Source organism: Oryzias latipes, chromosome 18, assembly GCF_053564925.1.
Source record: "Oryzias latipes strain Hd-rR chromosome 18, Olatipes_Hd-rR_3.1".
NCBI lineage: Eukaryota > Metazoa > Chordata > Actinopteri > Beloniformes > Adrianichthyidae > Oryzias > Oryzias latipes.
In genome coordinates, this window is record NC_136254.1 from 18,201,917 (window position 1) to 18,222,554 (window position 20,638).

The 20,638-nt window shown below is 40.6% G+C and overlaps 1 protein-coding gene across 2 annotated transcripts in view; it reads left to right on the top strand.

Moving 5' to 3' along the window:
- Positions 1–20,638, top strand: part of stim2b (stromal interaction molecule 2b) — a 69,666-nt gene that overhangs the window by 15,308 nt on the left and 33,720 nt on the right. For both annotated transcript variants that reach the window (XM_023966199.2, XM_078936457.1), the window contains one exon: positions 20,443–20,573. In XM_023966199.2, the coding sequence (XP_023821967.1) occupies positions 20,443–20,573 (131 nt within the window). The remainder of the gene's footprint in view (positions 1–20,442; positions 20,574–20,638) is intronic.

A 20,638-nucleotide genomic window follows, 5' to 3' on the forward strand; every position in this document is an offset into this window, starting at 1 on the left:
GGCGATATATATATGCTGATCGTCCCGATGGGTTGAATAAAGCATCAATTCAGAGGGAAAGTTAATCGCTTACCGCTTGTTTTTGCCCAGATGATGAAGCAAAAGGTTGTTTGACAGAAGCCGGCGCAGTGATACAAATCATTTAAGCTAGTCGACCGGAACTTCTTTTTTCACCGTGCAGTTATCAGGTTTTAACGCATACCCAGCAGCCAATCGGAATCGAGTATTCAACCGGACCATGGTATAAAGCGTTTTATAAGTATACGCCATCTACTACGTATCGTTATTAATTACAGAAAATTCTGATGGTATCTTCTACCATTTCGCCTTTTCCTGCTATAGGTACCGTGGATCTGATTGGCTGGTCTAAGCAACACACTGATTAGGTGAAAGCCAGCAGATTGGTTGATTCATTGAGAAGCATAGGAATCATACTTGGAACTTGGGTTTTATCAATGATTGTGCTCGTATGTGTGTGTGATGTTTCACACACGGACAAATCTTGAACTCCTTATTCGTGCCATTGTGTCTACACGGCTAGACCACAGTAACAGTCTGTTTTCTTGTCTGAACAAGAAGAAGCTGTCACGCCTGCACTTGATCCAGAACTCTGCTGCGAGGATCTTGACCCGCACTAAGAAAAGAGATCACATCTCCCCTATCCTCAAAGCTCTTCATTGGCTCCCGGTTGCTAACCGTTATCAATTCAAAATCTTAGTTTTGACTTTTAGGGCCCTCCGTTCTCAAGCTCCTCCATATATGTCTGTGATCTGATCGCCCCCTACAGTCCATCTCGTGCACTGAGGTCTGTGGGTCAGAATCTGTTGATGGTCCCTCGCACACGGTTCCGAACCAGAGGAGACAGATCTGGACTCTGTGGATTCTTTTAAATGTCAACTGAAAACTTTTTATTTTTGCAAAGCATTTAAACTGAAACTGTTGTTATTTGGGCTTGAGGTGATTGTTTATGTGGTATATGCTTTTTGTCTTTCTTGTTTTTATTTTTTTATTTGTATATATCAATATTTTAACCTGTCAAGCAACTTGTGACTCTGTCTGTGAAAGCTGCTATACAAATAAAATTAACTTACTGTACTTACTTACTTAAATCACTTTTGAGGAATGACCATCTTTTTTTCTACAAACGCAAAACCTTTTTACAGACACAAATCTCTTATTACAAGTGCACCTTTTTTATACATGGACGATACAACAAATCTAACTTTATATTTATATCCTCCTTAGGTGTTGTCAAAGAACATCCATCCACTGCCACATGTGGAAAAGGTCCTCAATGGTAGAAGGTTGTGCTGCTGAATGTTTTTGACCTAGATCTTTTGGGTCTTGATGATAGTGGTTTCATTAAAGGTTTTTAGGAGATTCAGGGATTCAGGTAATAAGTTCAGCTCTTCTCCTTCAGGTTTTTTTTTTTACTCTTATCTGGAGGTGTCTCAGAGGCCCATTAGGGTTTGCCTTAATCTGGTCTGATATGGCTGTGTTTGTTTTCCACCCCAGAGTGTCTGAGGGCAATACAGCTTCCTTTTTGCAGTTAATGTCTCACAGTTTTATTACTTCCTGCTTTATTTTCCTATCAGAGGCTCTAGCCCATGCGGAACAGATGCTGTCTACTTTACAAGGGCGGTAGCATTTCTTATAATGGATGGCTTACCAAATATTTTTGTATTACTTGAGAAAATGCTATGTGTTGTTCTTTTTTTAATGTTATTGTTCTTTATCTGCTGTCACGCTTTCAATGCTTTGATTGTGGTACAGTGGTGGACAAAATAGTTGGTACTCCTCAGTTAAAGAAAGAAAGTCCACAATGCTCACTGAAATGACTTGAAACGTTCAAAAGTAACAATAAATAAAAATGTATTGACAATTAAATCATCAAAATCAGCCATTACTTTTGAATTGTTGATTAACAGAATTATAAAAAAAAAAAAAAAACTAATGAAATAGGGCTGGACAATAATGATGGTACCCATAACTTAATATTTTGTTGCACAACCTTTTGAGGCAATCACTGCAATTAAACGGCTCATTGACAAATACAGAAACCGTTTCATTGCAGTGATTGCCTCAAAAGGTTGTGCAGCAAAATATTAAGTTATGGGTACCATCATTATTGTCCAGCCCTATTTCATTAGTTTTTTTTTTTTTTTAAATAATTCTGTTAATCAACAACTCAAAGGTAATGGCATATTTTGATGATATAATTTAAATGCATTTTTATTTGTTACTTTTGAACGTTTCAAGTCATTTCAGTGAGCATTGCAGACTTTCTTTTTTTAACTGAGGGGAACCAACAATTTTGTCCACCACTGTATTTATGGTAGGACAAATAAATGTGGTTTATGCTATCTAGAGTCTAAATAAGTAAATTCAACAGTCAAAACGCAAAATAACCGGTCATCAAGTGTAACCGGTCAACACATAAAACTCGTAAAGGTATACAACATAATAATTTTTACCCCTTACTCTCGTGGACGTAGCTCCTATTTGCTTGCTGCTTTGCGAGCGACCGGGGGACTGACTTCCGAACAACTGAAGCGCAAGAGAGCAGAGTACCGGGAAAATAAAATCTCAATTTTCTAAAAAATAAATAGTCTAAAACATTGGTTCATTCATCCATCTTCTAAGCCGTTTGTTGGGGGCTGCTGGAGCCTATCCCGGCCACTTGTGGGCGAAGGCAGGAGACATCCTGGACTGGTCGCCAGTCTGTCGCAGGGCCACAATTACACACCCATGCACTCTCACATTCACAATTTAGAGTAAGCAATTAACCTATGAAGTGGGAGGAAGCCGGAGTACTCTGAGAAAACCCTCGCATGCACAGGGAGAACATGCAAACTCCACATAGAGAGGTCCCGCTTTGGTGTTCAGTTTCAGGTCCCCCAGCCCTAGCCTAAAACAACGACTTATGGTTCATTAAGAATCATAGTTCTTTTTGAATATGATCCATGTTTACATGAAAAAAGTTCTTTGGTGCAGCTGGACATTAAGGTGATACTTAGTCGTGAGAAAATCTGGTTACTGTAACTTTAGTATCTTCAGAACGATTGAACATTTACTCAGTCATCTATTGGGTGAGTCTCATTTCTGGTCACATGATTGGATCAGGACCCCCCTGTTACAAAGGCTGACAGTTATTTTTGCTTTAACTTTTATTTTAATATCTTGACATCATAAAGCTTGAGGATCTCGTACAATGCCTTTCTACCACCCCCCCACCCCCCAGAGACCCCTACAACAGTTTTTCCTGAAATTCTACCTGCTATCAAAGCAGATCAAATTATTTGATCAAACCAACATAGCTACGTTTAATACAGGAAAAGGTCTTTTTTAACCACTTTGGAACCACAGTGTATGTTTTATTTCTGTTCAGACGTGGGGCTGTCTTATGTTGATGTCTACTAGGATAGACTTCCTTGTATAACGAGCCCCCTTTTGGTTATCTGCTGAATTCATCCAGCTTTTTGTCTTTAAGCCAGCAGTAGGTTTGAGGTGGAATTGTTGCATTTTGGAGTGCTCCAGTATAATATGCAACACATCTTGATGCTTAGTGACTTGCACCCGTACAGCCACTGACCCGTTGTCTGGGCTCGATGAGACGTGGCCGCATTTTAAGAGGAGCACAGGTGTGTCTTGCAATTCCCTTGAGGGCCATCGAAATGGAACGTACAAATGCCGTGCATGTTGTAATTGCATTGTGAGGTATTCGTAAGGCAGACGTAAATTGGACGCACTTCTGACCTACGGGTGATGCTGTCATACGGTGCCCTTTGCACCACATTCTAGTCGCTGATAAAGCAAAGTACAGCATCACATCTGCCCATGTGCCTAGATACTGGTTGCCTGCCGCATAAAATTGGCAAATCTTTACACGGGACGCAAAGAGCACGCACTTATTTGAACAGATCCTTGCAGAGTCCAAAGGGTTTGAGGGGGGAGTCAAAAAGAATGATACAGGAAGTCATTCCTGCCATCAGCCATTAGACTTTACAATTCATCTGGCAGACTTGAATGTACATAAGATATTATTGAAAGTTCTAGAGTTTTTTCGACTGTATAGTTATTTTTTTTAATTATTTTATTCAATTTCTTCCTCTTTTCTTCCCTGTATATTTTGTGTCTGCTGCTACTAGAACTAAATTTCCCTTCTGGGATTAATAAAGTTGATCTTGAATCTTGAAAAATAAATAAAATCCATATGACACACTTGCCTCACTCACCTATTTCACTCTTGCTGACCATTGTGTGTTGTATTAGTGTGCTATGATCGTAGAAAAATGTACATAAAAATGTGCGCTCTACAGGCTCACCAAGCGGTCTACGACCTCAATATTTTGTATAGGCCACTTGCTTCCCCCTTTTCCCCATTTTACGCCTGCAGACAGCCTGTATCACCCATAAGAGAAGCCATTAGGTAGGCCAAAAGGAATTATTTGACTTTATATCTACACAAAAAACTGAATTCATTACAGTTTTCCTTAATATTTGACAGTTTATCTACCTTTTGAGATTTAAGAGCTCTGTGCTATCCTTTGGCAATAACTTAAAATCTCCAAAAAACAGAGAGTGAACTATTTATTAGGTCAATATTTGAGGTTTTTTGTACATTGGTACATTGGCTTCTATTTTATTTCTGTGACTTCTCAAGTTTTTCATTGACTTTATTTTTCTTATATTAATTGGTTAAAAGGTTAACTCTTCCATCCCTTAGACCATGTGAGAGACAAGGGACAGTTAATAGTTCCACATCTTTGCTTTGTGTTCTCATGTGGACGACTTTGACTTTGCACAAGTCCCTTTTCATGTCACAGGTTCCTTCATTTTGGTCCAAAGTTCTCACCATCTTATTCATAGCGAGCTCCTCTGTCTCGTGCAGCAAACCTCTGTCTCGTGGTCTCTGTACTCCTCACTTCTTGCAGGCGTTCGCCCCATGCAGGGAGTGTGTCAGAGCCACTAATTAAACAGTTGATCGCCTTTATCCTCCTCGTTCACACTTGTGCTCTGGGCTGTTATTGACACATTCCAGGAAAAGCTGCAGGGAATGTCTCCTTTTCTGGAAGTTTTTTTCGGACAGAAACCCTTTGGAAGCCCCTCACCATGTGCTTTTTGTGTTTTAGGCTTCATCTAAAGCATATGTGTCAAACTCAAGGCCTGGGCCCCAAATGTGGCCCTCCATGTCATTTTTTGTGGCCCGCAAGAGCATAAAAGGTTTTAATTTCTTAAAATAAAAACTAAAAACTGGTGTGCATTTATTCATATCTAGGGGGAATCTGACTTGAAATATTGGATTGGGCAACTATACATTAGGACTTAAACACTTTCCATATAACCTAACCTGACAGAATCTAATTTAAAAGGATTTATGCTAAAGTAACAAGAAAATATGTTTTTTTATTCAGCTGTAATTGTCACTTTAAAATGTTATAATAGATAAATAATGAGTTATTTAACATTAAGGAGTCGTTGCATTTATTTTTCATTTCATTTAGTTACATGTATAAGTTACATCTGACCCTTTGAGGACAGACACAATGCTGATGTGGCCCTCAGTGAAAATGAGTTTGCAACAGGTTACCATCACCCATTAGAGTGGTTTGGAAAAATCGTTTCAGTGAAAAGAACTACTTTGAGTCAAACTGTTCAGTCCTCGACTGGGTGCAGAATATTCTTTTGTGGGAACTAAATAGTCAGAATGCTTTCAAGAGCCCGTGGACCACAGCTGCTGGAGTTGATCCACTTATGTTACATCCTTCACCTATTTCCATCACTTCCTAAATTCAGCAAATTGCGATTCGATTCAGGGCAAGCCTGGTGCAGACATGTCCAGCATATAGCTTAGCGTTGTGGGCTTTTCCCATTGGGCTGGTCGTGTTTGAGTAATTGCCTCTTTAGAAACCATAATCGCCCTCGTAGGGGGATGTAGCTGAGACACAGTCTGTAAAAACCAGTTAGTACATGTGGCACTGTTTGGCCTGCAGAGCGTGTTGCTTATTGACGCAACTCAATAATGGACCACGCCCAACTTCTTTCAAAGGAGTTTGACGTTTCATCTGGCAACACAAATGAATGTTGATGGGTTTTTTTTTAGGAAGCATCAAAAGGGGAAACAGATTTGGATCCTTTTTGACTCACCAGTTTGAAAACCCTCTATTTTTAAACGAGCTCTTTTTTTTTTTTTTTTTTTTTTCCCTTAAACGTATGCTCGTGAATGCGTTCTTTTGAGACAACTTGAGACAACTGACACCTTCCATATCTGGTTTCTTGGGCCAAGTCTCTTCCTCCCCGCTTCTTGCACTACGAGAGCTGCTGGCTAATGATACTTGTGTCATACTTATGGCTGCTGATGAGCTGAAATGGTAGACTCTACACGGGCTTTACTTACTTGCCTTTTAATGCTGAGCCGTCAGCCTGACTTACGACGCTGCCACAGGGGCACCTCGTCCACTGGCAGATCTGGTACATACTGACATAACATTTCTTTCTACCAAGTGAGCCATCTCAATCAGGTGCCCCCACTTGGTATTGAGGGAGCTAATTTGTAGTATTTAAAAGACTCACAAATAATACTGAATTCAGAGGGAAGGATCAAGCATTACACAAACCCCCCTGAGTGGGGTTTTTTTTCTTGTCCAACGTGTTTGGTAACTATCTTATTTGACCTTTTGGATATAGACGAAGGACATGAAACATAAACTCCTCTTAAAAACCCCCCACCTGTACTGTAATTGTAACTGGAATGAGATATGCCCATTTTTTAAATAAAAACATGACTCAAATTAGGCTTTATTTTTTAAAAGCGTTAGACTTGAGAGCACAACACAAAAGTTAAATAGAAAAGGTTTATGGTCCTAAAATTTCTGGTCATTTTAGAAATTCACCAATTTAAATTTACCCTGTTTTCCATCGGAGATGTTGCTGGTGTCGCCCAAGTAACCAGAACTCTTCGATCGTTCGCGCGAAAAATGTGAATCGGCACTAAGTGCAGTAAAGTAAAGCCACCTAGAAAGACAACTTTGCAACAGAATCATCTGATTTATGATGATCAGTTAACACTTTACTGCTGTAAAGCATTGCATATTAGCGCAAGGTTGCTTTTCTCTGCTTCAGAATCCGCTGGAATTTTGTGAATTGCATAAAGGGTTGAAGGGTTACGGTAGTCAAACGAAGAACACTGAGGCTAAAGTATAAAGGGGATGGGGCCAAGGGGTTATCAATAAAACGGGATTATAGAATCTTAAATATTCATTCATCTTCTAATCCGTTGTATCCCTGTCGGGGTCACGGGGCTGCCGGAGATCCCGGCCACTTGCGGGTGAAGGCAGGGGACATCCTGGACAGGTCGCCAGTCTGTCGCAGGTCCACAAATCACACACCCATGCACACTCACATTCACACCTAAGGACAATTTGGAGTAACCAATTAACCTAAGAAGTGTGTTTTTGGATGGTGGGAGGAAGCCGGAGTCCCCGGAGAAAACTCACACATGCTTGGGGAGAACATGCAAACTCCACACAGAAAAGTCTCCCATTGATGTTCTGGTTCAGGTTTGAGGTCCCCCAGCCGGGCCTTCTTGCTGTTAGGCAAGAGCGCTAACCACTCCACCACCGTGCAGCCAAAAAAAAAATAAAACTTCTTAAAACACTTAAAACAATTCAAAGATTTCCCTGTGCAGTCTATCTCAGGACTTTTTCGGGGGGAACACTTTGTCTTCTTAAGTGTGCCCTATCACTGTTCCCTGGACTTGAGAACTGTGCGGTTGTGATGTGAGCGTGGAATGTTGGCGAGTACATTATGTCATATCAAAAGACTCTCAACCCGCTGGTCCAATGTGCTGCTGAGACCATTTGGTTTGCTTAATGGACGTAAGGCAAAGGGATCTATGTGGTCCTGAGCTGGAGTTGCTTATTTGCTTTACGTATATTGATTGCAAACGTAAATAGCTGCATGTTTGTTTACTGCTGACGGAAGAGGTCAAATCTACAACCTACTTTGCTGTGATTTTTGTCTAGGCACCAATGCCGAGGAGCAAGACACTGCATGCTGCCTGTTTGGTTCAAACGGTGCTCTGAATCGGCTCATAGAACTCTGGGATATGGACCATCACTTTTTTCCCAGATATCCGGGCTAAATTACTTCTTTGCTTGGTTCATAAAGCAGCACCATTTAAGCCCAGTCTAATTATAACAGTGATTTGTTCTGGATTGCGATTATTAAATTGTGTCAGATAAATTTAGCCCAGACTCAATTACACAAAAGTGAATTCTATGAAGTGGAATTAGGTTACTATGGAGACCATTTCTATTGGGTTAACTCGTTCCCCGAACAGGCTAACATCCATATTAAGTCAATTACTTTGATTGATCTTTTACTTTAGTTGTAACAACTTTATCATATTTTATTTATTGGGCATTACAAAACAGTCATAGTATTTTTTGTGAAAACATGTCGATGGCAATTTTCATTTAAAAAAAAAATACAATTTCCAAACATCAGTCACTCGGATCAAACAGCCCCGAGTCAGATGAAACATTTTATCAATATAGTACCCTAAAAGTTTACAAGTTAAGTTAACAGTAACTACGGCTGTCAGGATCCAGGTTTCTGAAAACTGTTAGTGTCTCAATTTTATACCGGATGCCCTTCCTGACACAACCCTGTATTTTATTCAGGCTGGGAACAGCATAGGGGAACCCAGACAAGGGTCTCCTTGTGGCTACATACTTGGTAGTAGTGTGAAGGGTCTTGCCCAAGGACTCTCACTGGTTTAAGACAACCCCTCCCCTGGGAAAAGAACCTTGGTTTCCCATGTACTTAACCAACTGAGCCATCCAACCGCTTTTATTTTGGTCCATTTTAAACTGCAATGAAACTAAAGCAGGTCCCTCTAATCAGAGTCTTAGTATGTATTTACACAGACAGGTTTGTGATGTAGGCACAGCTGTGGTGCAGGGGTACAGTAGAGTGGTCGACCTCTGATTTGAAGATTGCAGCTTTGTTTCCCGCCTTGCCCACCCATATGTCGAAGTGTCTTTGGGAGAAACACTGAACCTTACTCCTGGTGGTTATAGGCTGGCGCCAGTGTTCAGCAGCAGAGCCGCCATCAGTGTGTGAATAAGACTGTAAAGTGCTTTGAGCCTTCTAAGAAGGTAGTATTGCTATAGAAGTACACGCCATTTACCATTTTTGCCATTTATACTGGAGTTTGTTTTTTACAAAAAATCCCCTTTATTTGGAGATGGTGAACTTGAACTCTGCACATCAAGGAAACTTTACCTTGCTCAGTTTTGGAATCTTAGTCTGGGCTCATTTCCCTTTGGGTTCAGTGCATCTCAGTGAGACTGAGACACCTGTCCAAAAAGACAATCTCTGCCCTTAGCAATACTGTAAATTACCAAAAGTTTAAACATGTCCAAGTAACTGGGATGTAGTAGGGTGGTCCACATGCCTTTTAACATGTGGAATCAGAGGGTTAGCAGAACTTGCTTTCCTTCTTTTGCTTCTTCTTTCCTTCTTGGCCAGATCTGGTTGTGGACAATGTGTTTTCATCAGTGGGTTTGGTCCACTTCAAGTTTTCTTTTGCTTCTTGCATTGCCTTTCATAAAAGCAAAACAAAATAATTTAAGGTTTATCCACAACCCAATAATAACGGATTGGGTTTATTTGTGCTTTTCCAGACGCTCAAAGTGCTCTGTGTGTCCATTATAAATTCACTCTTCATTCATATTTGGTGATGGTAAGCGACTGACACACCCACAGCTGCCATGGGGCAGACTGACAGAGGCGTGGCTGCCAGTTCGCGCCTACGGCCCCTCTGACCATCACCGGGATCATTCACACACATTCACACACCAGTGGAGCTGCTCTGGAGGCAAGGAAGCTGAAGTGTCTTGCCCAAGGACACAACGATGGTTGACTGGGGGGAGTGGGGATCAAACCGCAGATCATTGGACGACTTGCTCAGCCGCCTGAGCCACTGCCGCCCATTCAGTTGCACATGAACCATTTGACACTTTTTAATAGTTTTTAAACTTTCTTTCGAAGAGAAACGGCCTCTATTAGTTTTTCTTTTTACAGAACACCCAAAGAACAAGAAGTGGAAAGTGCTTTTCATTTGTAAAGATATGAACACTCTGCATCAAAAACAATGGCTCACTGTGATTGATTTGCAGAAATGTGTTTTTTTCACTTTCAATCTTTTTTTGTACATTTTTCTTAAATGAGAATTGGACGATTTGTACAATAATTTAATACATAGTATAAAGCTTCCTCCATTTTCTTGACAAATATAATCCCTGTTGGGGTCACTGAGTTAGTTGCTGGAGCCTATCCCAGCCACCATTGGGCAAAGGTCAGATGCACCCTGGATGGTATGTAAGTAATTTAACACCCCATTATTAAAATGAATCTTAATGTTTAGGGTTGAATATTTATAACTTCACCTCTTTGAGTTTCAGACAGTAGTGGCTAAAAATCTGCTATATAGGAACTTTTGTCCAACTATGTTTGCTTGGTGTTCTTAACAAAACAATTACTGTATTTTTCGGACTGAGTCGCTCTGGAGCAAAAGTTGAAGCAGCCAAATGAGTGCTAAATTTAAAAAAAGGAAAAAATGTATATAAATATGTTGTACCTTAGTACATATTGCCCCCCCCCCCCCAGCCAAACTATGAAAGAAAAAACAAACTTGCCCGACACTCGGAAATAGAAGGTAATAAAATAGTTGTAATCATTTGGTGATTGTGGTTGCTCAGAAAAAGGGGTTATCTAAAAGTGTTGCACTCCAAAAGGCTGCTGATCTACCAAAAATCATAGGCAATAACCACATTTACATCAAGATTTGCCTATGCTTTAGAAACAATCAAACAAAACTAGTCAATCTAGAGGTGTTGGAGCGATATTGTGTTGATTTGTGTTAATGTATTGGTATTTTTGACTTGCTTGTGTCAAACCTGCTTGGTTGACTCGCCTGGTTCCATTTTGAATCTACACTTGAGGAGGACGTAAAAATGTTGAAAACTTCAGAAGGGAATTTGAAATACCACCCATTGTTTCCTACTAACCTTAATTCAATTTAGATCCAGCCTAAAATGGACATGCTCAAGTCCATTAAGAAGAAAAAAAGAACAGCTTGATGAATTTAATTAATGTTATGAACAGGAAATAGCCGATCCTTCTCTATAAAGATAAGAGAATAATAGAGAACAAAGTTTTGGTTCGAATGTCTTTTTAAGGTGGACATGCCTGCGGTTGATTACATTTTTGCTCAGTTCTTTTCTGTCCATTTTTTTATTGTGAAAAAAGTAGTGTTTTAATGCCTATTGATACACATTAATGTATTTATATATAACCTTTATACATAACATTATAACAAGTGAATGGAACAGACTGGAGAATGTCCACCTTTAAGCACTGACAAGGGGGAAAAAAACAATGGTTTTCCTGTTGACTTGTGTGGACAAGCTGAAGGTCTGGCTTCTTTCATTGTCCTCCGGTCTTTGTGTACTCATTGTCACAGCAACAGAAACAGCCCCAACAATTCATCAGAGCTGCTAATGTTGACCTAGACCTTATCTGGACCGCGCTACAGAAGCTGCAGTAAATGCCTTTTAGATTTTCTTTTCCTGTGACCTTAAGGTGCACCATGGAGAAGACAACAAACCCAATATTTACAATCAATATAACCACCCAAAGATTGTTTGCATTGCCTGGCCGATATTCCAAATGCTTTTCCTTCCACAGAAACTGTTCTTTTCTGCAGGATATGCGCTTTCTTATCTTGCATTTTTTTGGTACATTAATATGAACGGGTTGCAGCCTCCGTGCAGTGCTCTTCTCAGATCATATTTTACTTTAGTTGACTTTGTGTTACTTTTTTAAGGTTTTACACTCTGTAGAAATGGTTGTGGTTGTTTCGTAAAGAACATGATCAGGGTCTCCTGAATGCACGAAGAACACGAGGGAAGTTATTCACAGCAACTGAAACTCCGATCGTCTTTTGATCTATTTTTTTTCCCAGGTTTTTTTTAATTATGATTATGCTGTTTTAGATTAAATCAAAAACCTCTGCCGTTTTCTAGGGCATTCGTTTATTTAGAAATTCACCTCTGAGTTCTGGGCAGGACCTTTAATGAGGAGGAACCCCGCCCCCACTTTCCCCCCACCATTGCCGAGAGCTCTCTGTTTACACGCTCTCCTGCTAGATGACAGCCCCTCATGCCCCCAACCTATCAAATTCTTGTCCAGAATGACGTGGGACAGGGTTAGGTGAAGGGGAGGAAGGGTGGCAATTCTGGCTTCGTCTCGCAGGTGGAGGTCTGTCTTTGAGGACTAGGCTGACGCAAAGGCATGGTAATTTGAGCTTGGTTGTTGGCTCATTTGGTGTAATAAAACCTGATAGGTTCTATGTTTGATGCAGTATAATATATTGATTATATTTGCATTTTTACCCTGTAAGATGGAGATGGCTTACAGAAATAAGGGCATAGTAATACAAAAGGCAATGAACCAAAGATATTTTTCCGTATAATTCAGAATTTAACAAAAAATTAAACGTTTTTTAAACATTTTCAGAGTATAGAATTGAGTTACTTCTCCAATATTGAAGACTTTTCAATAGAAAGTCACTCGCTATATCAGTTATAGCAGTTCTGCATGCCTTTTTTTTTAACCCTAGTGCTATCCTAGGCACTTGAACATTGGTAGTTGGGTCATCTAGACCAGTGTTTTTCAACCTTTTTTGAGCCACGGCACACTTTAACCTTGACAAAAATCCCGCGGCACACCAGCATCCCAAAAAAAAAGAAGCAGAAACTCATAGTCTGTTTTGATCTACAGCCCCCCCCCCCGGCAATCTGACGTGCATTTTTGTGATAATTGTGGCAGAAAAAGCAGGAAGTTGCAGATGTTTTTCTAAAAGATGTAATAAAAGTTAAGTTACATACAAACTGTATGTTCGTTGTGTTTTCAAGACGTGTAAGAAGGACGACTCATTAAGCCAATGCATCATGGGAGATGTAGTGTGAAAACTGCGAGAAAACGGCAGAAAGACTCGCGTCTCTGAGCTTCATGGTTTTGTTCACTTGTTCCACGGTCTGATACCGGATTCTGTGGAAAGCTACACTGCTAAAGACGAGCTTTAGCTGGTGTTTTTGTCGGAACTGACTGAGTTATGAGCTAAATTGGAACAAGGAAGTGGAGACTTTAACCACTTCTGATTGGTCAGACTGATGACATGTGATTAAGCCTTCAAGAATGATTGGTGGAATCGTGGAGACAGTAAAAGCTGCGGGACTTTTCCTTACACAGTTATAGCTGCAGCTATTTCGCGTTACCGTCATTCTTATCATAATGTCTTTAATAGAATCAAATAAACACAAAGAAAAAAGTATTTTTATGATCGTTTATATTCCTAACTACTCAGTGTTTTATCAGGACCTGTTTGGATGAACAAAGAGCTGATTTCCTGGAGATGGGAAATGCTTTTAGATCAGTTAATGAGGGCAATTTTCCACGGCACACTTGACCATCTCCCGCGGCACACTAGTGTGCCGCGGCACACTGGTTGAAAAACACTGATCTAGACCCACTAGACAGTGCTCTGAACCTTTTTTCTTCAATGGTTTGTGAACCTCACTGGTGTCCATGGATTACATGAAATCTTTCCACCTTTGTCATGGTAGGGAGAATATGTCAATGTAAGGGTGGGGTCATCTAAGATAGCACAAGGGTTAAATTCACTGTGTCCTGATTGGCTGTTGACCTTGTCAATCAATCTCATCGTCTTGTGTACAGAATGGATTCAGTTTGCCAAATCTGGATAAATATTCAATCCCGATCGGATCTTTGTTTTTATTCTTTAAACTGGACTTATTTGTTGTAAAGGTTTGAACTTTGACAATTTAAACGAGAGAGTAAAGTGTGAAAATGCTCGTGTCTGAGAAAAGTGTAGAAAGTGTGTAGTGAGGGGGGTTCACAGCCTTATAACATCTATTTATGGATTTCACCAAGCACGGGTTATAAATGGAATGTAATCCCCACGTTTTTGAGGGACTACTGGAAAGTTACAAGTTTTTATTTTTGCTCAATTATTGCCTTTGAATAGTCAAAAATAAGCCAAATGACACAGACTGGTGTGCTTTCATGGTACAAACCAATCACCTTTAGGGTTATACCTTGGACTTTGATGGACCTACCACCCACCGGTCAGCAGAATGAGATCTAATGCCGCGCTCTGCTATTCTGAAAACCATTTTCTGAATTTAGCAGATATGGGATTCATCAAGGGCTCCAAGAAGCCTTCAGGCATTTTACACTCTCCGTTGTTTTTCTCCTACCTGTCACTTCTCAACAGCTTTCTGGGAATAGCACAGACAGAAGCTTCTTGATCACATGCGAATCATGTTTTTAAAAAAATAATTTCCAGGTGTAAAGATTTACTTTCAAAGAAGCAGTTGACGGCGAGATGCTTTGAAGGTGTGACAGCTCGCTCGTGAGGTTACTTCACAACAGTTTGGTTGCTGTCCCGCTGGGTTTGTGTGTTCAACCTATCCATGAAGTAAGACTTTTGTCTGATTGTTTAAAAATAGCCCAGAGCTTCACAAACCTGTCATTTTTTTTTTATCGCGCATGTCCCCTCGGAGCGCGTGGGGGGGGGGGGGGTGTCACTGTTGGTCGCGTTTTGCCTTTGTAGTCCCAACATGCTCCCAAAAATACCTTAGAGGATTCTGGAGGGACAAAAAAAACCAGGACACCTGGGGAGGAAAGACTTGTGATTTCCATGGCGACACCATCCATCAATGACGGCTTTTGTTTTTTTCCAAATTCCCAATTATTAATTTTCCTTCAGTGCACTTTTGAAAGCAACCTGCCTGATGAAAGCTTCTAAGAACAGAATTAGGCCACGACGAGATGGAACAACCGAGGAAGTACGCAATTGTCACTTTTGACAACTTTAAGACCTGAAAAAACCCTGCACAGGGATATTGACGAAGTCTTTGTGTGCTTTTTAAGACTAAAGCAGTGCGTCTCTTTTTAAAGTGCCAAAGAGAGATGCCTGCTCCTATTCAAACAGCAGCCTATGTAAAGTTTGCTGGTAACCTAAGCAAATACATGATGTAACATGCTAAAACATCAGTTGCTCTATGTATGAAGGTGTGAGAGCCTCATACGTTTTCACTTTAAGGCCCGTACACACCGGGACGAATATTCGCCAGGCGTTATTCGCCAGCGTTTTTCGCCACGTTTTTTGTGTTCACACCCAGGCGATTTTCGCTGACGATGAGCCGAGCGAACATGCAATTTCATTCCCTGACATTAGATGGCGCTTAATGTAAACAGAAATACTCCTGTACACAAGGTGGCGCGGCGCAACTTTAGGCTTCTTAAAGTCGCTTTTCCCTCAGAAGAAGAGAGCAAGTATTTACGCGCTAGTCAGAATAATAAAAAGAAAACATGAATATTTCAAGCATCAGTAGCTCCAACTGGTACTTGGTTCGGGGATATTTTAGAATGTCCGTCATTATTTCGTCACGGCAGTGTAGACGCTACTTGACGTCTATCTTCTTCGCTGGTATGTGTGCTCAGCAAGGCAGTTTTGTGTTTGAGCGCCCCCAAGTTGTGTTTTACTGTAACTTCAGAAGCTCCAGACACGTGTGCAAAAGCGGCATTCTCATTGGTCGAATAGATTTCGACGCAACGCGTCGAAAAAAAGAACGAACCCGAGGCGTTTTTTTTGTTTTGACGCGTGGCGTTTTTTCGCGTCGGTGTGCACACTCACATTGGTGCCCTTTGTTTAGTCACGAGGCGTTAAACGTCGGCGAAAATCGCCGGCGAAATTCGTCCCGGTGTGAACGGGCCTTTAAGGCCCGTACACACCGGGACGAATATTCGCCAGGCGTTATTCGCCAGCGTTTTTCGCCACGTTTTTTGTGTTCACACCCAGGCGATTTTCGCTGACGATGAGTGGAGTGAACATGCAATTTCATTCCCTGACATTAGATGGCGCTTAATGTAAAACAGAAATACTCCTGTACACAAGGTGGCGCTGCGCAACTTTACGCTTCTGAAAGTCGCTTTTCACTCAGAAGAAGAGAGCAAGTATTTACACGCTTGTCAGAATCAAACAAAGAAAACATGAATATTTCAAGCACCAGTAGCTCCAACTGGTGCTTGGTCCGGGGATATTTTAGAATGTCCGTCATTATTGCTTCGCGGCTGTGTGTAGACGCTACTTGGCGTCTATCTTCTTCGCTGGTATGTGTTCTCAGCAAGGCAGTTTTGTGTTTGAGCGCCCCCAAGTTGTGTTTTACTGTAACTTCAGAAGCTCCAGACACGTGAGCAAAAGCGCCATTCTCATTGGTCGAATAGATTTCGACGCGACGCGTCGAAAAAAAAAAACGAACCCGAGGCGTTTTTTTTTTTTGACGCTTTAACGCCTGGCGTTTTTTCGCGTCGGTGTGCACACTCTCGTTGGTGCCCTTTGTTTAGTCACGAGGCGTTAAACGTCGGCGAAAATCGCCGGCGAAATTCGTCCCGGTGTGAACAGGCCTTTAGTCTGTGGTGTCGCACATTGGCTGTGCTGGAGGTCAAATCCTGCTGTTCCCAGATCAGGAAGTAAATTGCGGTTGTCTGATTAGAACCGTTCAGCCTGTGATGTTGGTGCCTTATAACTGGATTTGTTAGGCTTCCAACACTGTGGTCGACACAAATCCTCCTGCATTATGTACTTCCACATAAGCAGAGTTGTCTAAGTCTGTTACTGCAGCCTTTTCACATTTCCTTTATTCAAGACTTTTAAACAGACTTAAGTTTATCTGAAAAAACTCCTCCCTGTATTTTAAAGTTAATTTCTGTCATAGACTATGAAATCTTGCTAACTGCAATAAGTTTTGTTTGAGCATCCATTTACACTAAGTTTATCTTTTAGACAAAAAAATCAAACGAAAATCATGCCAATAAACCACTTTTTCCCCTTTCAAAAGACCTTGTTTAGGCATTAAAGCAACTACTTCTTGCCATTAGCACAGACTGTGAAGCACATCTCGTATTTTATGTGGGTAAGAAAAACCCAAAAATGTTCTTAACTTGTTTGCATCACTTTACACCTTTTAAGAATTGTACGCAGAATCTTTCTTCAGGCCCAGGAGTGCTTTTCAAATGGACAGAAAGATTTTCTGTAGAGATTTTAGTGGATTCAGATTATTGAATTTAGCTTCATTGATTTCAAGTGACTGCTGTGGATTTCATGAAGAAATGTTGGTTGGAATCAATACAATGTATTTTTGTTTAAACCTGCTAGCAATTGGCTGCTGTTTTACTAGTATTTTGTACTATTCTGAGTGACTGATATCCTGGAGGTAGCAAATGTTTACTTGTCCTCATAAATTGTCTTGTAAGAGCTTCTCAACCTCGGCTTGTTACTGCTGTCAAGCTTACATATTAGGCCTTGTTTTACGTCTCAATCTATGTACACACCAGTCATGCAATGACGTGATGATGTCACGCTTCCAGAAGTTTCAGCTCACATGATGCAGCTACATCCTCAGCGTTGGTTCTGGCTGACGAATGATTGTGGACACAAACGGTCCCGTGTCTTGTTAGACAAAGGGCTTATCTAAACTAGAACTCAATTCATTTCTTATGCCTAAAAAAACAAGAACATAACTCTGACGATACGTCAGTTTGCTTGACAAGATGTCTCTCACGATCACTTTTGGACTCGAGCTCTTGCCTTCCTGCTTGTTTGGGTCCGGCTTTGTTTGCAGATGTAGGTGCGTGGCCTAGAAATCAACTGAGACAGTTTGGCGCTCGTCCAGCTCAAACTGTCCGTCGCCTGAAGGGCTGGAAGTGATGGACCTATTTCCTCCATGGGGGCCGGGAGGGGGGAGGATTGAATACAAACAAGAAGTGGGAGCCAAGGGACTGACAGGAGGACACAGCGAAGTCCAGCCGGAGCCCTGAAGCCTCTCGGAGTTCCTGTTCTAAAAACGTTGCTTCTTTAACCGGAAATGGAATGGATGTCCACTAAAAAGAAAGGGTTGATGCATTTAGAGTTTAGGGTGTCTTTTCATATCAAAACATGTGCAAGTTAAAAACAGATTTATAATGTTTCAATTCACAAGAGACTGAAGGAAATTTAATTTTAGGCCTTTAATGCTTCTGTTTCAATGTATATCCTCATTTTTATTAATATTCATTTGAAGTTAGTTGGAACGGATTAACCCTTTAACGGCGGAGTGGTTAACACCCAGTGTTTACATTCTTTTGACTACCACAACTCTTCAACCGTTTACGAGGCTAACATAATTCCAGTGGATTCTGTGGCCGAGAAAAGCTACTTTGCGCTGTCATGCGACATAAACTTTATTTACTTAAAGTGTTGAGTATTAGTGCGAAGCCGATATTAAAAAAAAAACTGCTTTTCTCCTCTTCAAGATCAGCTGAGTCATGTTTATCACGTTAATGGTTAGTTATGATTGGTTAAAGAATTTGTTGTTTTAAAAAACAAGTCAGGCTTTGAGAAAAAAAATGGACATAAATTGCAGATATGCATCAGCCATCAATCATTAGCTACTTTTTCACTACACATATGCACAAAACCCAAGGCAGCCAGTTCCCTTCTAGGAAGCGCACTGCCATCACTATCTATCTGACTCATTTGGTTTAAAAAAAGGGTTTTGATTGCAATTTTGCAAAAAATGTCAATTTCGATACGCCTCAAAAACCACCTCCTCCAAACGCAACAACTTTTTTCAATCCATTTTTTTTTTAATTGTCATATTTCCAATTGGACCATGTGTTATCGCAAATCCAATTTGTGCAAGGTCATAGTCAGTGGAAGCGCAGCTATTGTAACTTGTATTGAACATACAGTAGCTCTTCTCAAAAATCAAGCCAATGAATTCAGAAGAGTTGACTGTAGGTAATATGATCCACTGGATTGTATTAGGCTAATTTAGAGACAGTATTTGAACCCCAATGTTGTTGCTAAATGGCACGTCGATACACATGCTTTCTGAAAATAATTTTTTAAGAAAGCGCATGCAAACAAGTGAGCACAAAAATTGGAACACACTCAGTAAGGCTTCTATTCAGCAGACAGTCAGCTGTCTGGTTGTCCTGAATTTAAACGTCAAAGTTAATGGACATTGCAATTATTGTGGATGTTCAATTTAACTTTTGCAGGTGAACATTTCTTGTAGTAGGTTGAAGTTATTTTTATTTCTGTGGTTTCATAAAAAAAAAACAACAACTTGGATTTACTTCATTTCATTTTCATACGTGCTTCAATCTGGAAGTCACAGGTTATGCAAATGTGCACACACACTTTAGGATCACCCCCAATAGGTGGTTCCTTTCCAGTCCACTAAGAACATACCTGATTATTAAAGTTAGTATCTTGCTTTTTAAGTGGTGGGGGCTGCTAGACAGTCCTAAAAATGCTTCTTTTCCGCTCTGTTTTGCAATCCAGACATAAAAAGAACATCATTTAGCAATGGAGAAGCCAACAACAAGGTGATGTTGGATCAATCCTGTCATTAGTGGTGTCCATTTAAGTTGGTGTGGCCATGTTTATATTCAGATGGAAAGCTAGATTTGGGATTTTTGGAGCATTGACTTTATGTGAGAAGTGGACGGAGTGACCCCTCCCCCTCACGTTCCAAACAGGAAGTACCTGTTGGCTCCAAGGAGCCAAAATCCCTTAGACTTCTGTAGAGAAATAAAAAGCTTTTACTCATTCTATTTGTCAGAACACACATTTTAACATGTTCTTGCTAACCCTAACTATATTTTCAGGATTTTTTTCTGTATTGCAAATTATTGAAGTTCTACGAGCTCAAAACGTTTGACAATTTCGTCTAGCCTGCAAGTAAAAGGAGTAAGGACTTTCAACTAGCTCACTCCCGATTGGCAAGACTGGTTGCCTTAGAGATGTTGACTCAGATCGATTTAGACCAATCACAGCTCAAAAATGGCAACTTAATCTACTTTATTTGGTTGGAGCCAGAAGTAACTCACTTTCTGGGTTACGTCACATACTCACTTAGTCCACTTCTCATATACAGTCAACGGTCAGGACGACTGACAAATATCTTTTCAGAAGTGCTGATTGCTATATGGAGGTTAACCATAGGCTTCTCCTTTCTGCATTTGTTACTTATCTCTACATACCTACTCTTTTAAGTTCCCTGAATACAAAACTACTGTACTACTTGTCTGTAAAAGTTGCAGATTAAAAACCAGATTTGCCCTTTATAATAAGCCTCTTGGTCTTTTGAACAACAAGACTATCAGGACTGGGAAACTTGAGTTCAGGTTTGCTGTGCTTAAAGTGTTTTATTATTTTGTCTTGTCTGAAATGTAAATGGAAGATCCCTGTGATCTACCTGTTTAGTCAACGCATCCTGTTTTGGATTCTTCTCCCTCCAGACCCGTGTCTCACGGTGATGCCGCCGTGCATCAACGAGGACGACCGCTTCAGCCTGGAGGCCCTACGGCACATCCACAAACAGCTGGACGACGACAATGACGGGGGGATAGAGGTCAACGAGAGTGTGGAGGTCAGCCGTGTTTTTCTGTGTTTACGTTTTCTACATTTTAGTGGAGGAAACGCGACAAAAAAACA